The sequence below is a fragment of the Trachinotus anak genome, unplaced genomic scaffold (assembly GCF_046630095.1).
Source record: "Trachinotus anak isolate AG129_WGS33_773 ecotype Australia unplaced genomic scaffold, CSIRO_AGI_Tana_v1 ptg000019l, whole genome shotgun sequence".
Taxonomy (NCBI): Eukaryota; Metazoa; Chordata; class Actinopteri; order Carangiformes; family Carangidae; genus Trachinotus; species Trachinotus anak.
Window position 1 is genome coordinate 4392223 of NW_027273870.1, and position 21587 is coordinate 4413809.

A 21587-nucleotide genomic window follows, 5' to 3' on the forward strand; every position below is an offset into this window, starting at 1 on the left:
GTGTGTAGATTGACTTTATTTTTGCAGATATTGCTCCCCGAATGTCTGACCTTATCAAAAGCTTAATACAGCCATTTACAAAAACATCTTTGATATTATGTGACATTCAGTTGAAGATGGTTTAAAGGTTAAATACCAAATAATATTTAATGAGATGCTCAAAGAATCCGCATGAAATAACTACACTTGTTGCTCTTCAGTATTATTTGAAAAAAACTGCATTACCAAATTGCAGAGTTACTACACTGGTGCATTTCTGCTCTATCATGCAGCGTGAAGCGAAAAGTGTGGCTGCCAGAGAAGTGCTGCTGAGGTCAATTTAAACTTGTATGCAATATACAAAAAAGAAGCATCTGGTGTGTAAATTAGTTTATTCTTTCGTCTTGAAGGAGGATATAACAACATACTGGATTGTTTGTATGTATGTGTGAACCGTGCTTTTTGCCAAGTTTGTGTCAAGATGCAATATCTTGATCTTTGAACTTCATTTTTCTTCCATTTACTTTTAGTTGCTCGGGATTGACAGACACTTCAAGTGAGGAACAAGGGAACAGACAAAGTATTTCCAGAGTGTTTATAGGCAAAGAGAAAAACAAGATGATTGGTACACAGTTTATATTAAATACTAACAATACTGTGCAAGCTTAATAACATACCTGTATGTACAGAGACTACCAGTATTTAGTTTTACTTCATTTATGTGCAGTAAGATCATTTATACCTTGTGGACAATGGTTTCCAGCCACAACCGCTGTCATAATGTAGAGTCATTATTCCTGCATCTTTCCCTTCCTTAAATGTCTAACTACTAATTTTACATAAGAAACAGCTCTGGAGTTTTTGGTGCACCTGAACCTCTAATGCCACGTGTATCAAGCGGAGTCGCCTCCTCCAGCTCCTGCTGACTGAACCACTGTGAGTCCAAGTGTGAGTGGGCAACATGTGTTTCCTTCACCAGTGGTTGGGACGAGAGGGGACTTGTGGAGGCCGCCTGTGTGAGAAGACAGAAGATTTCTGGTCAGTTTCTCACCATGAGTGGATCAGTAACACACACAGCTAACAAACACAATAAAGAAGGAAAACTGGTGAGTGGGACTGCATACCTGAGCTTATTCCTGTGCAGCTCTATGAACAGCCCAAAAGCAATGTGTAATGCTATCTTTACGGTGCGTTGCTACTGGCAACCATGGTTACCATGGTGACCCACAGCTCCATCATACAGTTAATTCAGCAGGTTATGCCAGGCTGCACACAGAAAAGCAAAACGTTCTTGTTCTGCACGGCTCTCTCTCCGTTTGACTGTCATGCAAATCTGACGGTCTTGACTGGAACTATACACTGATCAGACCACAGAAAGGAAAAAAGCATCTGCTGTGTATTTACTGTTTGTGCACGGAAACAGTACACCACTGTGGCGTGAGAAAAGAAGTGAGGAAAGTAACAGTGAGAAAGAGGCACCAGCCACCACACCTTATTTCTCTTCTTTCTTTTATTCAGTCCTTCACTTTATACATCTTCTGAAAGAAAGGCCCTGTTTTATACATGAACTTATTTTTTTTTTTCCACTATGGCTTTTTAAGATGATGATTTATGAAGTAATTACACAACTATTTGTGCTCAAGGCACTTTTTTTTTTTTTCACCAAGCTGTGGGAGGTAACTGTCAGAGGAAGTTTGGCTGGGCAAGGTCATTCTTACCTCGACAGCTGTATAATTATCAGTAATACACCAGAAGACATCCCGCTGCTACAGTGCCTTCCCCCCACCCTCTTCCTCCTGTCTCATGTTTAATTGGTCCACAAAGGAGAAATACTAACGCCTAACTATACTTGGAAAAAAAAACTTGTAATAAAGTAATTAGCTAAAATGTTGAAGCATACAAATTCCATTGGTCAGTCTGATTTTAATGAGCTCATTTGAAGGCTGACTTTGAACACGAACAAACAACAAAGAGGAAAAGGACTTTATCAAAAAGTGCTGCTTACTTAATGAGGTGCTTAGTGTGTAAGATTACTGACAAAACATTAGCAAGTATACAGCTCACAAAAAAAAAAATTCTAGAAGTGTTTCCTTACCATCATATAAAAAGTTATGAATCATACATATCATTTTATGACACATCTCATTTCAAACGAAACAAAAAATTCAAGAGGACTTGCTTGGTTCATAACCTTTAAGTCAATGAAATCATCAAATTCATCCCTTTTCATCATACTGGAAGCAGAAAATTTCATCATGTTAAAAAAGCTACAAAATTACATACAGAGTGTTTCTGAAATGCACAGACTGAAACAGCATCAGATTACCACTTACAGTAGGACAAAGTTTGTAGTTATAGGAACATACATGAAAAAAATGTTTAATGACTATCTCTGCTCAGGAGAAATATAAACGTGTAAACAAAAAGAAATGTGTGTGTGTGTGTTTCTAGTCAAGCAGGGAGGGCTCTGAAGGACGTATGACAGTGGGTCGGTTGGGAGCAGCCGGGGGTCTTCTGCTACAGAAAGAGAGGGGAGAGAGGGGAGAGAGAGGAGGGGAGGTATTGGGGGAGGGGGAGGGGGAGGGATGAAACATGCAAGGCAAAATATCATGAGTCATGCACTACTCATTCCCAAACCACCAAAAGCAGAAATGTATAGAACAACCCTTCACCAGCAACACCCAAGCCCCAATAGCTTTACATTCTGTGTGTGTGTGTGTGTGTGTGTGAGTACATGCTGGGTTCTACCTGGGGATCCCCGGCGGCAGCGCGGGGGGCACACGGGCCGGTCTTGAAGGGACAAGAGGCACAGCACTGGAGTTGGGATCACCAGCGTAACCCGTTTGCCCCAGTGGAGGGCCCGGTCGCGAAGGCACAGGCGGCACTCCGAATGATGGCGAGGGGTTGAGGTTGGGTGGAGGACCTGGGGTGGGGCCCCTCACTGCTAGAGGTCGGCTGGGAGGTGGCGCTGTTGATGAGGCAGGACGGGACGCTGGTGGAGGACTGACAACAAAAGGACAGGGTGTTTTTGAATAAAGACTTAAATTAGAAAATTAGATATCTGTTTAAATTTCATTTAACAGGATGTGTTTTCTTCCTTCAAACAAGTCTTTGAGATTAAGCTTTAATGAAAGTAGCCTGAATACGATACACCTGTTCTGATATTGTAATCTGCTTAACTCCAAATAAATATCCTTTGTTTCCCTGCCTTGTGGACTTGTGTTTGCACAAGGTTGAGTCAAAAGAATTAAAATCTCAAAACTAAGAAACAACCATCAGTGTCAGTAGCCTGAGAGCTTGGAAAAGAATAAGACAGTCACGAGAGGACCCCTACTGGATATATTGAATAATAAAGTCAGCAAAATGTTATCTTGTTCCAGAGTACACCAGTTTTCAGCTCATTGTTGGGGAAGCTACCAGTTACTTCACATTGATGTTGAACTACACTATATCTACTGTAGGGAGAAATCTAGTTTGATTAACCGAAGCTACTTAGAGAAAGTAGTTCAAACTGCCAGTTAGTTGTAAAAAATGCCTTCTTGTTCACAGGTCATAACATAAACCCAAAAACTAAAATACTCCACTGTTAATGCGAAACAACTGAGGTGTCAGCTTCGGTTTTGTGAACAATAAGTGTGGCCATGGTGGTTCTTCCTCTCGCTGAGATCTGGGAGATGTATTCATGATGACGTCATCCCTGTGTGAGCACTGAGCAACGCCCACCCCTGGCTTTTGCACATGCACTGTACAAAGGTCAAGTGTGTGGTGTGGACTGCCTGTCAGAAACATTGCCTGGGCGTTCCTTCATAGTGAAGAGAGAGCAGCCATGGTAAAATAAAAATAACAAATGATTCATTTCCAGAACTGTTTCTAGTTTCAGTTGTTAACTACACAAAAAATGGTTAAAAAAAAAAGTAACATAACTACTTGAATCTCTACACACATTTGAATGTAGCTGAACTATCAGCATGTAGTTCACTCATCCCCAACACTGGAAATGCCTAAAACGAATAATATTTATCCCGTTTATTGGAATGAATGTCTATTTTGATACACTGTGTTACCTGCTGATATAGTAACATACAATATTATGAACTTTTGTTTTGATAATGAATTAGTTTTTTTATTTAAATGATCACAAAAGGAAAGCATGAAGGCACATGATATCTACACTGCAAACATTATGGTAAGAACTTATCTTTTTACACCCACCTGTCTACCTGTTTAAGTTTTTCAACGGTTTTTTCATGTTTGGTACCTTGGATCCTTGGTCATCCAGGTGTCGTCTACTGGTGGAGGCACCGGGGTAGAAATGGTGGTGGCGCTGATGTCTCCGATGATGACCAGGGCCTCCTTCAGAGCGTGGTACATCCTCAGCATCTCATCTCTCCTCTGAGCCTGCTCTGCTGACTCCTCCATCAAACTGCCCTGGTCCCCTGCTGAGTACAGGTAGGCCAGCAGCTCCGAGTGGATGAAGTCCTTCGCCTGGAGATGGGAGGGGAGAAAGGAAGGGAGGGCGATTCATTTAGTTAGGACGACACTTCCAACAGATTTGTCATTCCCCACACTTCTCTCGATCCGAGAACCCTTAAAGCTGAGTGTGAAAACGAGCCAGATGAAAGCAGGAGACGTACACTGTTGATCATGAGGTGCATGATGGTCTTGGGCATGAGGTCTCTGATGGACTTGTTGACAATGCCGATGTAGGAGTCCACGAGGTTGCGGATGGTCTCAACTTGCCGTTCCAGCTGAGGGTCCATGGACACGGTGTCGCTAGGATTCATCGCGTCTCCGTTCTCAGGCTTGGAGGAGACCGAGACAGTGGGAGACGGAGAAGACGATGAGAGAGAGAGAGGCCGAGATTTTAACGATGACGTTTGTACGGCTCCAAGCTCATGTCTACCACAATGCAAATCCACTTCGAGGCACATCTGTTTCACAAGGCTGTTTCATACCAGCCTTTATAAGATGCTGGATGTGAGATTTTTGCCTCCTGAACCAGCAGGGCAGAGCACTGAATACACTGTGCCACTGTAGAGTAGGGTTCTGCAAACCTAAACCCAAAACCTGGACATATTTAAATCTAAATAAAAAAAATGTTATGTGTTTAAAACTTTTCTAGTCCTAACCAAATAAATGCAAACAACTGACACAACTTACAGGCAGACCCTTTTTTTGTGTATCATTAAACATACGTAGGCTGCATTTTAAGAAACAGTGCAATGACCTGCGGTGTTTAAAATGTCAATACACTCCGGCGTACCTGGTCTTTCTCCGGGTAAACACCTGCTCTGAGGAACGACGCCTTCCAGCTGTCGACATCCTCCTGAGTGTCGCATGCCAGCTCAATCTGACGCAGGTCTTTATACACGTTCCTGCAAGAGACGCGCCAAACCATTAAACAGAGACGAAAGCAGCCACAGACGTTGCCGTTTTAGGAGATGGTAGAATCCACACCTCTGTTCTGTGTTGAAGATGGCGAAGACGTGTTTGCTGGACATGAAGCCTTTCTCCACATCTCTCAGCTTCAGGTTGTCCAGAGGCAGCATGTACTTCTTCTCTTTCTCCTAACGAAACACACAGCGATGGGTGATAAATTTAAAAGAAGATGTAGATGAACAAATACAAATAAAATACCAATTCACTTCAAAAACACTAAACCAACGGTGCAACTTGAAGAGATCTCTATAGGTAGTTTTTTGCAATCCTGTGGCACATTATGGCTGCAGCTATACTGCAGTGTTACAGTAGTCACAGTGACCTGAGTGGCTTTGAAAAAAGAATACACTTCCTTTAACTATCTGATAGAGAAAAGGAGAGTAAGCTATATGTTTTAGTGCACTGACTGCCCTGTAAGCAGCCTTACCTCCTCATCTTTATACCAGGAGAGAGACTCAGCAGTCAGGACAAACCAGTAGTCCTTGGATCCTCCCTTCATGATACTGATGTTGATAGTGAGCCAGCCTCTGCGGATCACCTGCAAACGAGAGTCCAACAGTTGACTGAACTACACACCCCGCAAGAGGGGTTATCTAAAGCCGGCAAATGCAACACTAAAAACAAATGAAACCTCAAAACATATTACTGTACATGTGCAAAGAAATCCCACAGCAACATTTAAAACAGCACAGCAGCCATGCAATAGTGCAATAGTATTCATCATAAAATATAAAAGAGATCACAGTGCAGTCAGATCAGACCCCTTCAGTATCAGCAGAAGTAGAGACACAGATAGAGAGTAAAAAAAACAAATGATGACAGATTCCAATGAAAAGTCACCTTCTCTGTATCCCTCTCTTTGCCAGACTGACAGACAAGAAGACAAAGGGAAGACACACAGGGATAATGAGCAAACATATGCAACACTCTAGTCTGGGTGGTGTAACCATGAATGTATTATACAGTTGGAGAGTCAGCCTTGCAGTTTACTGCATTTGTCCCAGTGGCACGCTACAGTGATGCAACAAAGGCCTCACGTGCTGCCCTAAGAGCATTTTCTCCACAGACCAACAGTTTAGGAACAGAAGTCACAAGTTGTAATGATCTATTTCCTCAAATTAGCGTGAAACTCAAGATTTTCCGAGCTGATCAATACAGTATAGGTACCAGCTGTAAATCCAGATGTTTGCTACTGGAATGGCAGCAGCCACTTGTCTGTGTCATTGTGAGTTACTGAGCTGTTGAGCCACCAAATAAATAATGTTTTAGGAAGGATTGATGCAAAAACATAATTAGATGTTGTTAGTACCATAAGACAAGGTACCAAAGATTTTAACATCATTTGCGATGCATCAGATTATCGTAGATTTATAATTTACTATCCTCTGCTACAATGTGTTGATACCTAAGCCTGTGAAACTCCAGGAATCCCTGCTTCAGGAGCTCAGGAGCCACAACCTGGACCACAGCAACACTGTAACTTTCTATGACTGGCGCCAGATGAACTGCTCCACATGGCTTGCGTTTGAACTACTGCACATGAGCCTCAAAGCTTTAAGTGAAATCAGATCCATCATCACCAGATGCAGTTTCAGAACTCAACACTGAAAGTTTTAAGACCCAGTCACACCAGAATGTGGCGCGGGGAAACTCGCTATTTGTGAAGTTTCTGGCTCTAGATGCTTTGGGATGCAGGAGCTAATTAAGAAGCTGTTGAGGCGCAAACTCGCGCATGAAAGCTGAACTCTATTTACTAATTAATGGGATCAGTTGATTTCTCAGCAAAATGTTGCTCTGAAATCCGTTAATGACCTTGAATTTGCAGTTGGCTTCGGCATTAAGTGGGCTGGGGTGATCCGGGCAGCTCTGAGGCCAGACCACATAACAACATCATGATGGTGAAGGATGAGACGCAGACCTTCAGTGTGAAACTGACTGACTTCAGTGTAGCTTTGTGCACACACCTGAAGCTGTGGTGGGCTCAGGTGATGTTTATAGAGACACTGGTTGTCATTCTACCTGTGGCACTACATACTCCAGTAGAATATACAGTAACTACCTTGTATTGATGATATTTTAATTTGTAGGGTATTTCCATTATGTGCTAAGTTGTAGTTTCATAAGACGACATTCTTCAGTGAGTGTGATGCTTTCCTCCCACATTCAGGTTCCCACGCTTTTAACATGCCGTCGACACGCAGCATCATGTTGGGCCTTTGCTCTTCCGCTGGTTTGCCGAGCAAAGTGCAGTAAACTATTTGCTGCATTAGTTTACTTTCTCCTTATCACCCCTGATGGATATTTTGATGCGATGCTGTGTATTATCTCCAGATTGAGATGGAAACCAGTGAACCATCTTCTAAAGGCTGGTCTAAAAAACTAAGCAGTGCTTCTTCAAGACATCTCACCACCAGTGGAACATTTCCAAAATGTATTTAAACCTTTAAGTCTAAGATTATTGCAGATAAGTTACTCAGAGTTGTCAGAGTCTTCTCCTTCTTTCAGTCACATGACCAGAACTGAAGAAACCAGGTTTTTATTGGCCACAGGAGGTAATCTTAAAGAAAACGGTGGTTTAGCAGGTTGAAGCTGCATTTATTGAACTGATTCTTTTTCCTTAAGTTACAAAGATGATTTTGCTGTTGTGGGCTGTTTTCATATACGATACTGAGCTCGTCGATGGCGAGCGGAGACTGTGACGCCAGAGAATGGAAGCAGCGCACTGAACTGCTAAAAGCCATGTTTCAGGTGGATTGGAGGAGGAGGATTACTCCCAGTGAAGTCCTCCAGCTTCCCTTCATCACACAGAGCTCTACAGTCAGAGGAGCCCGGTACCAGCTGGGGCCAGACTTCAGAGGGACAGAGACTGGGACCAGCTACAGTAGCTACTGATTCATCCTCCTCTTTTCCTGCTGCCGCTGGGTATTTGTGTGGTAGAAATGTCACAGATGTTATGTTAAACTTTTTAGAAAAGATATTTTTGTGTCAGGTCATGATGTCATCCCAGTGCAAAGTCAACGGGAAAGGGATAGAGAGGCTGACGTGCATGTGATGTGGGTGGCAGAATGCAGAATCAAAACAGGGTGAGAAAAAACTTATTTGGCGTATTTGCTGCGTGAGAAGCTTGCATTGGAAAAAATGGCCACCATTTGGAAAAAAGATATTTGCTTCTCGCAATACCCCCATGAGAATGACTGTTTCACTTCCCTGTACTTCATCACGGAGCACAAATCGTGTTTCTCGACATGGTCTGAATCACAGTTGACTCCCCCACCCACCCAAAGAGGAAGTGACAAGTGGAGGTGCATGGGGTAGGGTACTTACAAGAATCTCTCCCTGGGCCATAAAAAGGAGGAACAGAAGAGGAGAAAGAGGAAAGGGAAATAAAGAGAGGGGCACAAACAAGAGTATGTAAATGTGTAAATGTGAAGCAACAAAGGGCAACAATGACATGCGCTGTCAGATGGGCTGAGACAACGACAGAAAGAACAAGAAGTAAAAAAAAAAGAAAAGAAAAACAATAGGAGAACGCAGCTTCTATGATGCTACAGCGGTGTGAAGGATTTCTATGGGGTGTATAAAGCGTCTGTTTAATTACCTGATTGGGCATGACTCTCTTCTTGGTAGCATTAGCAGCAGTCCTCTGCTGGGCACTGCAGGAGAGAGAGTCAATAACATGAGCTCTGGTGTAAGAAACAGAACATATTCAAAGCAACACTGGGGAAAACAAGAATGAAGGAAAACCACGAGTTATAATTCATACCTTTTTGATATCACTAAGTCCACAGCTAATGCTTGTTATTATTATTGTCTGTTATTCTGCCCATTATTTTCTTAATTAATTGTTTGGTCTATAACTTCTCAATGATCAAAATGATGAAAAATGCCCATCGTAATTTCTTAAAGCCCACAGTGACGTCTTCAAATGACTTATTTTGTCCGATCATCGACATAAAATTTATTCTCACATATGACAAAAAAAAAAAGCAGGAAAATCAAGACAAATGAGAGACTGGAGCTAGAGAGTGTTTGGTATATTTTGCTTTTGCTTGACTCAGATGATTAATCTAATGGCTAACGATTAATCCTCTGTCAAAACGAATAACTAATCATTTCAGCTATACTATTAATGCAGTTTTAAAGACAAAAAAAGAGGCAGAGTATATATAATAGTTCATAATCTAGTTGTTGAGATGTTGTGCAAGTGGAGTGATCCTCTGTGGCAGAGGGGAAACCTCACTGTTCATCTGTCACTTTAAAGTTGTGCACTTACACAGTGCTTCTGCAAAGTCTTGCTTTCTCAGGAATTTTGATTTAATATGATATTAGATTAGTGAAGATATACTATATACTTGTTGATGTGGTGTCCACTAATGACCGAGAAGTTTCGGCAGTACAGAAATGTTAAAGATATTCAGGTACAGTAACGTAATTACACAGTTTGGCCACCAGAGAGCACTGACCAGTGTATTTTTTTATAGGTGATATAATGTTATCCAATATCAGTCCAGTGTCAGTCAAGGTTTAGTGATGGTGATTCCACTCTGTCTGTACGTTCTAGTTATTTCACTGAAGTTGAATTTCTTCCCAGCTTCTGATAGAAACCATAACTGTCCCCACATTTGATTTTTCTTTCAATTCCTTATGCATTAACTGATTTATGTTAAAGAGCACGGGACACAGAATATTTGCAGATTAAATGCATGGAGGGAAATGGACATTTATGAAGATATCAGCTTGTCAATCATAAATTGGAACAATTTATAGCACACTGGGAAAATTGATTAATAATGTCACAAAGGCCTGATTTTATTTTCACAAATCAATAATTCTGTTATAGAGAAAAGCTCACTTCCTATATGTTCATGATTCTTACTCATTGTCTTTTTTCCCCCTTCTTTTCTATATGTATATATAAGTATTTTATTTCACATTATGTCATATACATTCTGTTTAAAATCTGAAACATAATGTATAGAGATAGCTTATTGATGCTGAAACTCAAAAAAATAAAATAAATATATATATATATATATGTGTGTGTGTGTATAAAAAAAAAGAATATTGACAGACAGACCTCAGTCTCTGCTGATCATAATGAAACTCATTGATCAGAATCTGTAGCTACGTCTTACTTGGCAAATCCAATGAAGTCCTCATGGTTAGTGTTGATGTAGGAGAGCTCAATGTCAATCAACAGCAGCACCTGACAGGCAGAACATCACGTGTTATGTACACAAATGTACAAGTAGAGTGTATTCCTTACTCTGTCTCTCACACACACACACACACACACACACACACACACACACACACACACACACACACACACAGACCTGGTCTTTGGTCTTGCTGTCCCGCTCTCTGACGTAGGTGGTGACGATTCTCTCCGTCTCTTCTCTCAGTCGAGGGTATGAGCCCAGCTACATACATGCACACACACACAGAAAACACACAAATACACTGCTGCAGACACCGTGATTACACGATACACACCTCTGTATGCAGGCTTACACAACACTGTAAACACACTGTGTATCCACATAAGCAGTTAGACCCAAACACTGTCAGTAAATATACAGTATAAACAAAAACAGGCAAGGCAAGACATTTGACATTTGTGGAGGCATGCACTAATGAGCTCCCTGTCAGCTTGAGACTTCTTTGTCAGCTGTAGATGTTGTCAAGTTGTTACAAGTGTAAGAAAACTGTGAATTAAAATCAGCATTTGCATTTTGTGATCTCAAGCTGGTAGCGAGTCTCAGCAAATCAGGGAGGGATTAGGAGAAAAAAATCAGGTTAAAGTCCAGAAAGAGGTGAAGAGTAAGGTAGGGTCTGGTGGAGCCTTTATTATTGGTGCAGAAAAGGGATTGTCACAGGAAAAATAAATAAAAAAAATCTCCTTTGACAAGACAGGGTGGAAGACAGCCATTTCTAATCAGCCACATTTCCTGGTGTGAGAGTGGGGATCTAATTTGATAAGTGAGGGAAGGTGAGGGGTTGTTAAATCACAGATCTTAGTGCTGATGGGGTAAGTGGGCTGGTAGGTGTCCAGGATCAGAATGGGGAAAGTCTCCTAGATTTATCATTCCAGAGGGAACCACAGGGTGAGGCGGGTGCTGAGCGAAGCCTTAAAGCAGGGGAGAGGGGTAACGATCAACAACACTAGACAAAGACAAGTTAGTTGACTTTTCTCTGTCACTCTTTGCTCCTTGCTTGCTTTTGTTTCCCCTTCACTCTCTTCTCTCCCTGTCCGTTTCTGTCTTTATTCATCACTTCATTTTAAATCTGTCTCTCCACTCTTCCTGTTTACCTTTTCAGTGCACTTCCTGATCAGGGCGACAAGCTCGGTGACGACGAGGTCAACGCATTTCAGACAGGGGTCTTTCAGCTTAATGACCTGCTTTTTCACTATAGCCTCAAACGCCAAGTCAGGGGTGAACAGGCCTGTCCTGTGGTGAGGCATCATGGGAGTTGGATGTTTAATGTCAGGTGCAGGAGGAGGCGGTGTAGCATGGGCCGTGGTGAGGGAAAAAGGGAACGGTGGTAGAAAAATGGAAGCCCAAGTTGGATGGGATAGTTTGGGGATACAGACAGAGTTTCAAGAGGGAAAAGAAAGATGAAGATGAGGAATATGAAAAGAAAAAAAAACAGGCATTTGGTTAGTTCTACATCATGTTCAGAACAGAAACAAGCTGCAGGTTCTCAAACGTGTTCATTGCAGTTTCTGCTTCCTGTGCATGTGCATGTTAAGAGTCAGCCTACAGCTTTTTAGCCATGCTAGTAGTGTGAATCCATGAATGGTCAGCTGGACAGTCTGTCATTGTCCCAGAGCATGAATCCTAATGACTCTGTTGGTCTTTTAACTTTTCTTCTACTGCCACCATCTGGCCAGACTTTCAAATGAGGAAATTGATTTTTTTACTTGTTTACTGAAGTGTTTACTACACTTTTTTCCCATTAGTCCAGTGCTAAATAGCAAAAGCTAACACACTATAGCTTTAGTGTTGTCCCTCACTTTTAAGTCGCTTTAGATATAATTATAATAATAATAATGATAAAAACAACACAATGCCTGAGCATAGCCTCATAGTGTCGCTAGCATGGCTATAAACTGAGCTGTAGCTTAAAACCAAGTCTGCAGCTTGTTTTGCAATGAACTTTTACAGGAATGTGTAACAGCCTGTCTGCCTCTGACCACACAGCCTCTCAGAGACACCACCCCAGTACAGCCAGGACATTCATCTATATCCACTGATAGTCAAACAAACTTCAAAGGAGAGCTGTAAAAATGAAGCCCTCTGAATTCTTATCTTTCAATGCATTGCTAAAAAAAAAAAACAACTTAAAACTGTGGCTTTATATAAAGCGTGTGGCACCAAAATGTCCCCTGGCAGCACTAAAGTTGGCGGGTCTCTGTGGCGTGTATACATGAGTGAGGCAGCCAGGCAGGAGACCATGCAGTGATACCTTATTGGTGCACTGTCTGACTGTGTTGATGAGCTCCTGGATGACCAGGTCGATGCATTTCAGACAGGGCTCTTTCAGCTTAATGATCTGCTTTTTCACTATGGCCTCAAACGCCAGGTCTGGGGTGAACAGGCCTGTCCTGAAGGACATACAGACAAGACAGACATGGAGACATGGAGCAGGAGAAGGGGACAGGAAGACAGACAGGAAGAGTGTGTGACAGACACACAGACAGGGAAGACATGAGCAGACAGACACTGAGGAAGACCATGTGAGGAGTCGTGGAGGAAAAACCGAAGGAAGTGAAGTGAACAGACAGACAGACGGCCAACAAGTAGGAAGGGGGAATAAATACAAACTGGTCACAGATAAACACACGGAGACAAGGAAAAACAGGACGGACACTGACACTCAAGGACAGATAAAACTGTGGGTCTTTCTGAAGGTGAATGGACACAAACTGAAAAGCGGACAGGTCAGAAAACAAATGCCGTGTTCCGTTTTTTTGTTTGTCTCAACTTGCCTGACTCCATGGATGTTCTTGATGGCATAACTGATCTCTTTCCTTAGCTCCTTCTCATCAAACTCCATCTAAGACACAGCACACAAAAGCTTAGATTTACTTGTTCTATGTGAAATTAATGTGACTTTTTAGTGCCAAGCAAACAAACACAAAGCCAGACAGGAGGAATTGTCTGAGGATTTGTGTACCCTTTCTTAGTACTGGATTTAAGAAAGCTTAGGCAACATAGCTACAGTATGACATCAGTATGATACAGATTGCCACATCAGTACTGTAAATACAAAACACTCACAGAGCAAATTAACGACATCTGTTTGAACCACTTGTTTACACAGAAATAACCCTTTCACATATCTGTGTTTTGTGTTAACAGGAAAAATAAGACATTTCCTGCTAAATTAAATGACAAATATAAAACTACTAAAATAAAACTACTAATTAATGAAATCCATGAATCATAATGATAATAAAAATACATGAAATGAAAATGCAAATCATAGCAATAGTCACCTTCACCAGCTCGAAGGGAAAGCGCTCGTGAAAGATGCGGTTGATCTTGGCGCCACCTGACAAGTTGGAGGTGTCCACCTGATCCCCAGACCCCTCAATGCACTTCTCAAAGTCAACACCGAACTGCTGCACCATCCTGCAGATTGTGCGTAGTAAGAAAGGGAAATGTCTTAACATCTTGAATCAGTGTATTTGTGTGCCCGAATCTGTGTGTGTACTGACTGAAGTAAGGCCTTGGTCTTGCGCGCCGGGTCGTCAGGGCGGAAGTTCTTGTACTCCTCCACCTCTTTCTCCAGTGACAGCATCTGGCTTTGCAGCTTGCTGCGTAACCCTGGCAACGTGTCGCGGATGTGGTTGGTAAGTTGCTGGAGAAAAAATAAAGAGGTAAAAAAATGATTAAAGTCCCTCGAGACATATCATGAGTAGAATAAGCAGTCAACACCATGACTGAGCATTTCAACATTGGAAGTGCAGTGAACCAATGAGCCTGATCTCGAATTTCTCAATTAGGAAGTAAGTGTAGATGTGTTTTCAGCCCCTTTTCAGAATCTTCTTTTTTTTTTTTTACTTTTTGTGTAGGAAAACAGTATCAAACTAAATATTAATCACAGCAGAGTGTTTTACATTTTTAAATGTGTCTGGAGGGAAACTTTAGGAAAAGTCAGTTCTCAAATTAGATTAAAGCATCTGCACTCACTTATTAAATTAACTAACGTAACTCAGTCAACTCATGTCCTCACTTATGAAATTAACTTATGTTATTATGTCCAGTGAAGCAAATCTCCACCTAAGACCGTCATGTTGAGGCACAAATGAAAACATACCAGAGAAAATATTTATATCGCTAGAAACTAGTCACAAAATTAAGCTTAAACTTTACTTTTAGAAACGTTTACATACCCTGTGATACCCTGTGAACTTTTCCACATGAAGTGCATTGAAATGACATGTGCGGTCAGCTGTGTGTCTCACCTGATTGAGGGTCTTCTGCAGATGTGGTGTGCCCATGCGTTCTGCAATGTGCCTGTAAGCAGGATGGGACAGGAAGAACTTCCGCTCAGCAGCCAAAGCAGCACGGATGTCTTTCTTCCCATCAATGTCCTTTTGACTGCGGTTCACCACCCCGATGTAACCTTAAGAAAAATACAGACAAATAGTGTAATTATAAAAAGCAGACCATGCTGAAAACCAGACTGAAGGCAAAACAACAAGCAAGAAGTGAAGGCAGCTACAGCACAGACCTAGAAGAGCATCAATCTGACAGGGGTAAATATTAAATAGTGATCAACTGTTGCTTTCTGCCCCTGAAAACTGGGAATTATTATATTAATTATTATAATATATGATATAATATCATAGAACAAACATATCACATAATATGTCACCTACATTTGTGCTGTGTGTGTGAGAATATCTGAGTATCAATTCTTGGTTGCAAATATCTGTTTGTTAGGAGATGACTGTGGCTCTGTGATAGTGATATCTGGCAGCTGTGGGCATGTTCACAAAACGGACTATTAGTGGGTTTTGATCAAGGCTTGCCAAAAACCAACTTCTGTTCCATCTCAACAGAAACAGGCAGTTTTTGGTCAACTCATAAGTGTAGAAAATATACTGTCTGTAAATATTTGGCCATTTTGTGAAGTCGCTGGTGGGTTTAAATAAAGCGTTTAAAATGAGTGTGTGGTCTCACCTCTGCGCAGTGGCAGTAGTTTGTTTTCCAGGATGTCTCGTGCATCCGTGCCCTCATCCATCAGGTCCAGCTTGGTGATCACACCAATAGTCCGCAGACCTACAGAACAAGGTGTCATTGTTAATACTGATGCTCTTATAGGATTTACACAGATAATTTGATTACATTATTTAGCTGGTTAAATATTAAAACCCCACTTTTTGTTGGCTGACTTTTTGTGGTTTCCAAACCTTTACAAACTTACAGCACACACCGCTTCGAAGTTATAAACAAGATTCAGGGACTACAGCCCTGCTTGTCAGCATGCTAACATGCACATGATATGCTAACATGCTAAAGTTAACCAGGTATAACATTTTTCACTACCATATTATGTTCACCATTTTATTTTAGCATGTTAGCGTGCTAATATTAGCTAATTAGGACTAAACTAAACTACAGCTGCGACTGATGGGAACGTCATTAGTTTTGCAGGTATTTGGTCATAAATCATTGAGGTTAAGGTGGACATAATCAACTTCCTGTTTACAAAGTGTTCATGACAATTTAGTAAAACTGTACAGTATGTAGTTATTATCCGTTAAGATACAATTACAAGCCTGTACCCTGAAGTGGTTAATAAGATCCTCTGGATTGAATGAAAGAGGGCAAAAGGCAGAGATAATTAAATTTAATTATATCTCTGCTGATCTTATTCAATACATCTATGCTGCCAGGAAGTCTTTTAATAATGTAACTGTTAATTATTCTGACGAGCCGGTGCCTGCACTGAGGCAGAGATTAATAGAAAGAAGAAGAGTGCTAATGGCTTCAAGATAAAGCAAAGAGTAATTAGCTTTGTGCCAAATTAGAGTAAAAAATGGTTACACTTAGGAGAAATAACAATAAAAAAGATACAAAAAAGACTATTAGTATGCAAAAAACATACAGATTGACATGATCCTCCAAAGACAGACATGTCTTCTTCAATGTGTAACACACACAGAAACACACACACTTCCCCTTACCCTGAGGGTCCACCTCCTTGGCTATTTTAAGGGCATCAGAGTTGGCCAAGTCAGTGTTGGCTGGGGTGACGGCAAGGATCAGACAGCTCTCCTTGGTGATGAACTGGAGCAGCATGTCTCTGATCTGGTGCTCGATGTCCTGAGGCTGGTCTCCCACGGCCACTTTGGTCATCCCCGGCAGGTCGATCAGGGTCAGATTCAGCACTGAGAGACGTTGATGGGTTGATGAGAAAGAAGGAAGAACTCAGTTAGGCAGTAGGTTAAAATAACTAGTCTGTCTGTGTGCGTGCGTGCACGCATGTGTGTGTTACCATTAGGGGAGTAGACACGGAGGTTTATGGGGATGGGTGAGATGCCCTTGTTGGATCCAGTGAGACGGTCGGTCTCTGCTTCAATCTCAAGACGGACTTCGTCAAAGTCCACAAACTTGCGGCCTTTACAGTGCAGGAACTCTGCATATTCTGCATGGTGAAAATGAGAGATTCAGACAGGAGAGAGGGAGATGGATTAACAGGAGATGAGTATAGAAACAATAGTCTACACGGTGCACGATGCATGTGTACATTTGCATGCATACAACTACATGGTCTGTAAGTTGTGCTGATGATCCTCCTATACCATATAATTTATTCACATTTTGCCACATTTTCTAACCTCCTGCATATGGTGGAAACATTCTTTTTCTAATTAAGTTTTCTTAGATTTCTAAACGATATGACTGGTGATTCTGGCACCTGACTCTATTTCTTGAAATGCCTGGTGTGCAAACTCTTTCCCAACCGTTTGACTCATACTTGCCTGCTTTACTGTTAACCAGCTGGAGAATGAGAGGACGACGGGTGACAATGCCAGATCCTCTGGGCAAAAAGTCCCTGAGGAAGAGACAGAGGCAAAGTTAAACACACATACACAACTTGGGGAAAAGGATACTGACAAGCAAATGGCTGTTGGGCTGAGTGACATGTGTCACAACATTATCTCAAATCAAATTTTGAAGAACAGTCAGAACATTAATTATTCTGCAACATGATGCTTCTTACAAATAAATACAAATGAGCTGGGAGAAAAAAAACACCTGAGCCAAAACAGCTCCGTCTGAGTGGGTGCATTATTGATACAAGGCCAAGGTTGACTTACAACCCTATCTATTATAAATAGTGCAGCAAGAGAGAAGCGTCTCCCTCTGTTTCCCCTTCTCATTACATACACGTTCATGAGAATGGAAACTCCTGTTCAATAGAATGGTGATCATTTCCAGGTCATTGGCTACACATCTCTCCAAGCCACGAGAATATGTCTGTGTCTGTCCGTCTGTCTGTCTTTCTGCCTGTGTGTTTGCCAGGTCAGAGGCAAAGACAGGGTTGGGTTTTAGCGTGAAGTAAGGTAACCAGGCCACACACACACACACACACACACACACACACACACACACAGAAAAACACACACATTCATTTGGACACATATGCACTCCCTGTGCCTGCTGTCCACTGCTGACAGAGCAGTCAGGATGTTACACAACTGTGATTCCCATCCTCTTTCCTCATCTCTTCCTGTCACTTATGAAAGCACAACACAAATACTATGATCACCAACAAGACAGTTAATCAATTCAGTCATAGAGTCATTTGTTCAGTAAACATCTCTGCTGAGCATTTGTTAGGTAATACTATTCAGATGTGAGGATTTGCTTGTTTTCTTTTATAGAGTGAATACCTTTGGGCTTTTGGTCTGACATTAGTTTGGACTCTGGTAATGTGTGATGGACTAAACCAGTGGTTCCCAACTGGAGCTGAAACAAGTCCATCAACAGAAAATGAATAATTAATCTGCAGCAATTCTGATTTTGATGTAATTGTTTCAGTCATTTATATAATCTGGTTCCAGCTTCTTAAATGTAACTCCTAATGTTTTTGCTGATTTTTATCATTGTTTTCTTTTTTTTTTTAACTACTAAACTAAACAATCAAAAGATGAGTCGACAGTGACAATAACCGTTAGTTGCAGCTAAATTCCCAGCCTCCTTAGCTTGTGACGCCTTAAAATTAAGCCTTGTGGCTCCTAATCACAGCTGTCCAGCAAAGACTGACTCTCTGTTTTAAACCTCTTTGTTTGTTTCATCTGAATAATTGTTGGAGGCTTAAAGAGGTAAACCAACATTTAAAAAAAAAAAAAAAGCTGTGACAACAGGAAAGTCAACAGGAAGTCTAAATGTTTCCCCCATATATTCTGCCCTATTAACCTCATTTCTGACCCCACAAAAACCACTGGTCTAAACCAGTGTTGTATTGAGAAGAAAAATAAATAAATAAATACACTAACCAGCAATGGAAAGAAACACTAACTGAAAATATGGTGTCACAGCCAGCGTTACACTTCTGCGTGTAAGTGGGCTAATTAAGAAACATGAAAACCCTTCTGTGGGTATCTGGTACCCAGTGTGTCATATACACATGACAGTGCAGCTGGTGACATCACTGATGACCCCAGCACAAACACATCAATGCCCCTACTGTCTCCTGCAGCCACTGCTTGGGACTTGGAGACAAAAGGCAACAGGAAAAAAAGGAGACATGGCCGCCTAATCAACAGTCCCTATCTTTTGGACAACAAGTGAAATCATTCTGACATGTAGACGAGTAAAGGGTTCTCATTTCTGGGTTCCTTCACTTAGAGATAAAAACACAAAGCTGCTGCAGCTGTCTTCAGCAGATTATGGCCTGAACTGCAGCACAGCCATGTCTTCTTCCCCTTTCCTTTCCTCGTGGCCAGATTTTATACTCAGCTTGGTCAGATGTGTTTAGACTTCAAAACTGTCCAAGTGATTCTTTCCCACATTGTTATAAACTGCGCAGACTGAGCCTTGCATATGGCATTAATGTCGGTTTGCTGCTATTTGTCATCAGGACGGATCCACAACTGCTCATTGAAATTCCTTCGAACTCATTCATCAACCTCACAAAGACATTCGGCAGTGTTTGCATGGTGGGAGTGCAGACTCCTGCCATTTTCATTTTTTGCTGTCAGTGTAACTCTCCAGTAATTCCTTTATCTGACAATGACCTCAACAAAACTGCCGACAACCGTTTTGTGCCTCACCCTTGTAAGTAAAACATTTACCTGACCTATGTAATGTGAGGCCTGTAAAGATGTATTTATAACACTGGGCAAGCAATCTCAAGGAACAACAGCCTTTGTAAATGTTTGACAGAATAGGCCTAATATGAAGCACTGAGCACAACAGATGAGTGTTAATCTATCTGCTGAGGAAATTACATTTGAACATCAGAGATTAGGATATGGATCACCAGACTGACGTCTCTTTTAAACACTTTTCAAACCAGGTCCTCCTCCAGTTTTTGTCTCTCAACCAACAGCTGTTTTCTGCGTAAATTGCGTAATTATCGACCGTGAATAGCTCAGCTCCAAAATGGAAAGAATCCGTTGGAAAAATAAAAAAAAAACATTAGGAACTGGGAGGCACCAACACACACAGCGCGCAACCAAGTGCTTAGTTGGCGACTTTTGCGCAAAAGCTTACTTTGTATTAAATGTAGGGGGGGGCAGGCGCAAACTGAGAAAAATTCAAACTGACTGATCAGATGAACCCAAGATTACATAGGCTATAAAAAAGGTACAACCTCCCAACGAAATTCTCCAGCACGGAGCTCTTCCCTGCGCTCTGGCCGCCAACGACCGCTATCTGCGGCAGGTCCAAGTTGCAGCTCTGGCCGATGGAGCTGAAGGCGTCCTGGAGCTTGTTGATGAGGGGAATGAGGTCTTCCATTCCCCGGTTTCCCATTGCGGCACTTCGGTCAGCCCGGTGGGCTCTATCCTGTTCTTCTCCCCGGTCAAATAAGAGCCAGAGGGTCGCTCCGACAGCAAACCAAAAGTTCCCAGATGGCACTGCGGACTGTCACAATGCCTGTGACTCTATTTGATTAAAACAAAAGGAAGCTAAGAGTCAGGAATCCCGAGCCCCGGAGAGCTTATAAACAGGATGATTGCATGATAAAAGTGGCCACATTAGACTAAAAACTTCTGTCATCATCCGGTCAGGCGACACCCAGCCTCCGCCGGAGGTTGTGGCTCCGCCCCGAGCGTCACTTTGCTCTGACATTGGTCAGCTGGGACGTCTGTCAGAGCACATGTACATGTCATCATTTTTTTTTTTTTTTGACAAAAGAATAATTTTTGGACCTACACTTTGACAAAGTAGGAAAGAAGAGCCTCTCACAAGTTGTCCTACAACACACATTCCCTTCACCTGCCTGGTTTATACCTGATAAGCTACAAGTTCCCATTTGATGAACGTTTTACTGTTCCCTGACTTTGGTGTAGGCTGTTGCAGGGAGTTTTGCTTTATGTGGATCTGCAGTGAATCAGCTTGAAGCCTTGTAAAATGTTCTATACGGAAATAAGGTTTACATACTTACGCAACAGAGAGAGAAAACAGACTTTTATGAGAGACAGGGTTTCTTATTTCTTGCTTTTAATGCAAACTTAACATTTGCCTCCACAGTGGGCTACTCCTTTTGTTTTTCACAATAAAATAGATTTATAGAAGAGACATTATATTGGGAGAGTGAACCACCATGTGCCCTTAGTATCAAAATATTATGACATTTTTCTAAGTACATATTCACAGTTCACCTGTTGTGCTTTACATTTATTATATTATGTGACAAGGATTGGGTTGTTGTGTGCAGTCAGCGCTGGGATGCTCACTGCAGTAATAATGTTTAAATTCCCTTTCTTGCTTCATATGAAGAGGTGCAGTGTGAGCAGCAGGGTCCCCTGATCTCAGCCAGAAACCTGTTTGCCTTACACCAGAGGCTTGTGTGCGGGCTGGTCTGACTAAAACAAACAACATTGTATTGTCTTTGTATCTCTGACAATACACCAGCAACACCTCTTCTTAATTTTTCATTATTTAATTTCCATGGAGTAGAAACAAATGTTAAAATTA

At 41.7% G+C, this 21587-nt stretch overlaps 1 protein-coding gene across 6 annotated transcripts; it reads right to left on the minus strand.

Moving 5' to 3' along the window:
* Nucleotides 1-354: 354 nt before the first annotated feature.
* dnm2b (dynamin 2b) lies at nt 355-20696 on the minus strand. Of its 6 annotated transcripts, none has more exons than XM_071503540.1 (20): nt 20260-20696; nt 17420-17493; nt 16933-17082; nt 16622-16825; nt 15615-15713; nt 14894-15054; nt 14144-14286; nt 13922-14057; nt 13412-13479; nt 12889-13027; nt 10755-10841; nt 10554-10624; nt 9017-9071; nt 5846-5956; nt 5437-5546; nt 5243-5354; nt 4614-4781; nt 4238-4464; nt 2728-2982; nt 355-991 (listed from the first exon to the last, which is right to left on the minus strand). In XM_071503540.1, the coding sequence occupies exons 1-20, from the start codon at nt 20418-20420 to the stop codon at nt 952-954; spliced, it is 2571 nt and encodes an 856-aa protein (XP_071359641.1). In that variant the 5' UTR covers nt 20421-20696; the 3' UTR covers nt 355-951. The 6 variants fall into 6 exon arrangements, with proteins under 6 accessions (XP_071359641.1, XP_071359645.1, XP_071359643.1 ...); XM_071503544.1 differs by lacking the exons at nt 355-991; nt 12889-13027 and adding exons at nt 1883-2493; nt 11732-11870 and having other exon boundaries at nt 20260-20670; XM_071503542.1 differs by lacking the exons at nt 355-991; nt 12889-13027 and adding exons at nt 1883-2496; nt 11732-11870 and having other exon boundaries at nt 20260-20670.
* Nucleotides 20697-21587: the final 891 nt, after the last annotated feature.

What these genes read in the sequence shown, in the direction of transcription:
- dnm2b (XM_071503542.1), bottom strand. Translation starts at nt 20,420, where the DNA reads ATGGGAAACCGGGGAATGGAAGACCTCATTCCCCTCATCAACAAGCTC. An exon ending in CAAGGAGGTGGACCCTCAGG is followed by an intron (nt 15,714 to 16,621) that starts GTAAGGGGAAGT and finishes CTTGTTCTGTAG; the next exon opens with GTCTGCGGACTATTGGTGTG. An exon ending in AAGAACATCCATGGAGTCAG is followed by an intron (nt 11,871 to 13,411) that starts GCAAGTTGAGAC and finishes GCCTCACCACAG; the next exon opens with GACAGGCCTGTTCACCCCTG.